The 5,320-nt window shown below is 32.5% G+C and overlaps 2 protein-coding genes across 2 annotated transcripts in view; one reads left to right on the plus strand and one right to left on the minus strand.

The window, feature by feature from the left end:
* The window catches only part of LOC108690131 (T-complex-associated testis-expressed protein 1-like), a 14,291-nt gene extending 10,309 nt beyond the window's left edge, over positions 1-3,982 (minus strand). The window contains exons 1-3 of the mRNA XM_018197271.1: positions 3,936-3,982; positions 3,344-3,616; positions 2,476-2,667 (exon numbers count right to left, since the gene is read on the minus strand). Of these exons, the coding sequence (XP_018052760.1) occupies positions 2,476-2,667; positions 3,344-3,616; positions 3,936-3,982 (512 nt within the window). The remainder of the gene's footprint in view (positions 1-2,475; positions 2,668-3,343; positions 3,617-3,935) is intronic.
* LOC108690132 (Kv channel-interacting protein 1) overlaps positions 1-5,320 on the plus strand; it is a 48,781-nt gene that overhangs the window by 38,627 nt on the left and 4,834 nt on the right. Inside the window, exons 3-4 of the mRNA XM_018197272.1 lie at positions 4,429-4,498; positions 4,571-4,641. Coding sequence (XP_018052761.1) covers positions 4,429-4,498; positions 4,571-4,641 — 141 coding nt within the window. The remainder of the gene's footprint in view (positions 1-4,428; positions 4,499-4,570; positions 4,642-5,320) is intronic.

The following is a 5,320-nucleotide window of genomic DNA, read 5'->3' on the forward strand; positions in this document are numbered from 1 at the left end:
AAAGATTTTATTAAAAGAAAAGGATCGGTATCTAATAACATATTTGCATGAATTTTACAATTTCCAATTTATACGAACTGCACGTCAATAATTTGCCTTAATATTTTTATCGTATATATTTGTATGATTGTAATGTTTTTGTATTACATAATACGCTTGCAAAAACAGATTTGTTGTCAGAAGAGAGGTTTTGTTTACGTTCTCTTGTCACATAGTTTGTATTACTTTCTAAAATTCATAACGGTCGAAACTACATCTTTAGTACCTCAATAATTTGATATGAATTTATATACTACATATCAATCAAATTCTGCCAAATATTTCTAAGATGCATCAAATTATAAGCATCAAATTATTAAATTGCTAGACAATTTAATTTTTGTGTATTATTGCACTTCTGTATAGCGTGTCAAGAAAAAAATTAATTCGGCGCGCAGTTTGGCAGAATTTGATAAATTCGCACCGAAATATTTACGTACTAAAGAATAAAGATTTAGCTTCGATTTTATTTCTTATTGTATTCTTTGTGTATTCATAGGGATAGTCCAACAAGATTCTTATTGTTGAGTTACTTTCTACTTCGCGAAATTACGCTTCGAAAATGGCGTATATAACTGCAGCTTATGACTGTCATACTATCACACACATAGCTTGGCCGCGATTGTTGCAATTTCGCAAAAATTTATACCGTTCTAAAATTCATCGTTCAAAATTACTTCGGTAATTCGATAGCGTGCATATCTTCTCCCTCGTATATAATTAGAATCTTTAATGCATTAACAAGTTTATTCGCTCGCGAGTATATTTGCCATATGTCTGCCTCTGCCGTGATTTCGACTTGGCGCAGCTAAATTTGCACGTGTTCTCTTCAATGATCGATTATACGAAGAATTTGCAACAGAATTTGTACAGATATAAATTTGATGTAAAGGTGTGAATGAAAGTAATGGCAATTGTTGGGCGAACTGTTTGGCGAAGTCCAAACTGCTGGCAAAGTGATTACAACGAGGCTTTCATAATTTAAATCAATTTCTTAAATTAAATAACATTTTATTATTTTTAACTTCCAAGTACGTCAAAATATATTATTTTAATAGAAAACAACCACATCTCATCAACTCATTTCTATGATCGAATTGCTTAGTTTAAAAGTAAACAGCATTTATTAACGTATGCACTTAGTAAATAATGAAATAAATTTGAATTAAATTTAATACATTTCTTGAATGAAATTATTTAACTTCTTATTATTTAACTTTTTAGATAAATTAATGACTTATCGAATAGGAGCAATGGCGACCTCTGGGAATATGAATGAGGGGAAAAATGACTCAAATTATAGTATAATTTGACATTATGAATTTAAAACAGTGTATAGACTCATATCTCGTAGAAATAGAATCAAATGAAGACTACAGAAGACATAAAATAATTGCATGCATATAATATCGCGAAAACGAAAATTATGAAGGAATTTGAAACTCTGTATTCGCGATTTTCCGGCGTCCGATTATAATTGGCCTCCTAGATACTCTGGCCAATTATAGAACCGGCCGCCACGCTTTCGTGCGATATTTACGCCACGAGTCCATCGCACTCCTTGGATCTTCAAGTGCAAGCACTTACGATTTTAGCCGACAAACTGACCGGCTCTAATAATAATTTTCCGATGTGTTCTCGGCCTGACGTAAATACTGTGGATTTCTGTATGGAGCGCGTGAAGCAGTGCAAGGTCTGCTCAAACGCTAGCGCTACACAATACATCTACTGTATTTGTACCTGTTACAACCCGTAACAGAACCCGTGAATAAATCCATTTTTCGTATTTTCCGTAAGATTTTGCAAATTTTTATACAGTATCTCATTAACGAAAACTCTATTTCTGTCTCTCTGATTCTAATTTTAACATGAAGTATATTTCATTAAACAATTAAAATTATAAGTTAAAATTATAACTTTACCCAATATGATGTACCTAAAAGTTTTCAGCAAAAATCGCAACGATTTTTGCTGAAAACTGATGATCAGATTCAAAATGGAAAATCTGAAGGATTTTCGCGTTAATATTAATTCAAAATATAAGACATATTCAGATAGGTGCAATAAAGATTTAACTATATGTAAATAATGTAGTTATTGTTTAGATCGTAAATAGGCTATATTAGATGCAATCTTATTTCAAAATATTATATTAAAAACTTAATAGATTCGTAATTTTCTAATTCTTCAAAGCTATTTTTTCGAAATTTCGAGAACATTTATATCTATTTTTTTTTAAGAACCATCCTCTTTAAACTCCGTAAACTTACCAAATTGAGTCACCTTATATACCCGTTTACCGCGCGTATAATAAATTTGTATTAAGTTTGTAAAAAAACGAAAAAGCTTTCCCCCGGGTACATGTTCCTTCTATTTGTCTTGATTAATTTTTATCATGCACAAAAAAAGTAATGTAGGATTTAATGTACATCTTACTTGATTGGCACGAGAGAACGAAGCCTTATGATATGTATATGGTTCTTTACGAGAGCCATCAATTTCTCACATTCTTCTCTTTGAGACTCGAAGTAGCTCGCCTGCAAAGTTTCCAGATACTCGGCTAAGTGGCGTTCGCAATATAATTGCCGCCATGAGTTACCATGCTCACTTGGATCGTTGTATTCCCACCTGTAATGATAAGAGAAAGTTAAATTGTACACAAATTGCTTACACAAACGTTTTTAATATCAATTGATTATGCGCTTTAAAAGCATTCGTAATTTGTTTACATGAAATCATTGGTATTTTAACGGATAAATATATCCTTTATAGACAGAAATATTTTCGTAAGATAAATGAAAGTTAAAATGAAATTAATTAAACATAATTAAAATTTAAAAGTATCATCAAAGTCAACCAATTAAGATAAGAGATTAGACTAACAAAGGAAGAGATTCAAGTGTCCCCTTCCGATTCTATGTTGTTTTGTAGAAAATAATAAAGGATATAATATGGGACGTTTTTTTTTATACATCAACTATCACAATTTTAATTCTCTAGTCCTACGAGGCGAACGCTTAGTTTTAAATTGAATTTTCTAATTACATAGATGTGACAGAAAAATTGACTCTGAAACTTTTTGACTTTTTACTTACAGTCTTCTAGATTATATTTGCATAATTGTTTTTTTTTTTTCAATTTTATAAGATCAGAAATTATCGTCAATTAAAGTCAACTATTATTTAGTCACGATTAATGTGCAATTTCGATGTAAAGTACACGATAGCATTCGATAGTATTAGTTCGATAGCTATTACGTAATAATATTTCATGTAATCGAGAATCGATAAGTGGTTCGTCTTACCTGTCCTTGGCCGCACGTTCCCAATAAAACTCGTCCTCGATTCTTGATATTGTCAATTCGAAGGGTAGATCAGTCGGTAGTGTTTCCAGCAGTACATCCCTGTCGACGCACGTCGGCAGATCCTCCAGAATAGGATTATCTTTCCAGGTCGAAACTATGGTACGAAGCGCAAGAATTTTTAAATCGGGGATTAAATCGTCGTCCCACGAGGCGTCTTCCGCCCGAAGCGTCCTTCCTTGCTCCTGTGGTAACAGTGAGGTTTCCGGCGAGCATCTGCGAATCAATTTGCCAAGATAAATGCAATGTATATTAAATGAGTGAAATCAATATTATTTGCGTATCTCTATAAAGATATCTCGAAGATTTATTTCGGGGATTGCCGCATCCGTGACGCGATTCTTTGTGGATACTTCGCGTTGTCGAAATTAAATTGCTTAAAAAAAATCTACTTTAAAAGAACATCTTTCAAAGAATATCTTTCCTTTATTCAAGGAAAATTCGATTTGCACGTATATATGGAAATCAAGATATAGGGGAGGTGAGATAAGAGAAAGCATCATGAGAGGAACTTATTTATTCTATTCTATTTTACCTGTATGCAGCTACAACGTTCTTCGATATCGTGTGTGGGATCCTCATTGTTCTCGTCTGCTTCTGCACAAAGATAGAAAATATGAGAATTACTTCATGATAGTCTGCGAAACGTTATCGTAGATGATTTACGATACGTTCGTAGTTTCGATTTGCTATTTCTTACACGAGGGATATGAAAATATGTGGATCGATAATAATAAAACTGTTACTTATGTAATTGGTTTTATCAACTGTTTCACTTCTATACTACTAGTGTCACGATATTAAAACAACGAGTGTTATCCTGTGCGTTATTGATGGACGAACGAGTCATCGGTGTCTCACCAGCACATATTTTCAAGCCACAGAAAGATATAGCATTGCTCGTTTGAACAAATGATCCCCGGAAAATATATATACATAGAGTGTCACTTAATCTCGCTCTGATAAAACTCTCGTGGAACTGAATATGATCGTTTTTCATGGCTTTTTTTGTTTTTCTTTTATTTCAGGAGTGTCCTGAGGGAGTAGTGCACGAGGACTCATTCAAGGACATTTACGCGAAATTCTTCCCGCACGGCAGTGAGTTCCAATTAAATAACAGTCCACGTTTTTGCGTAATTAGTTAATGGCTACCCCTCATGCGAATTGCAGACTCCAGTCTCTACGCCCACTACGTGTTCAAGGCCTTCGACGTTAATTGCAACGGGGCTATCAGCTTCAGGGTAATTAAGTTTCTCTCTATCTTTCTCTCATATAATATATAGTCTTTTTATTAATTTTAAATTGACTGATATGCCGTTAGTGTATACCTTTTGCTTTCGAATAATGGTGTGCGACATGTGTCGTTTTGAAATACGTCGCGCATCATTTATGCGAGAAAATTTTCCTGTGATAACCTCTTAAATGCGTACATATATTGACGAAAGAAAGCAATTACGTAAAAGTTCTTAAATTTTATTTATTTAAGTACTTAATTGATTGTCAAGTAGACAAAATATACCTTGTACTTTGAGAGAAAAGTGTCTTATATTTGAGATTATATGTCTAAATTGGTAAAATAATTAGGAGCTCCATTTTTATATTATTGTTATAATATACTCAGCAAATACAGATATATGTCTAACTATTATATAGCATATAATTAACTAATATATGTTATATGTAGCATACATATTACTATTTCCCATTCATAGATGTAATAATATAATATATTTTACATTGTAATTATATTGTAATTATAGCCAGATCGCAATGATGATTTGTTGGTATAATAGGATATCAAGAATATTTGGTTAACTTTGCATTCTACGATATCAACAATTTAGACTTCCGATCACATTTGATATTTGGATAAATAGATGACTCATAATCTGTGACATTTTCTTATTTTTCTCGTATATA

Source organism: Atta colombica, unplaced genomic scaffold, assembly GCF_001594045.1.
Source record: "Atta colombica isolate Treedump-2 unplaced genomic scaffold, Acol1.0 scaffold295, whole genome shotgun sequence".
NCBI classification, from domain to species: Eukaryota; Metazoa; Arthropoda; class Insecta; order Hymenoptera; family Formicidae; genus Atta; species Atta colombica.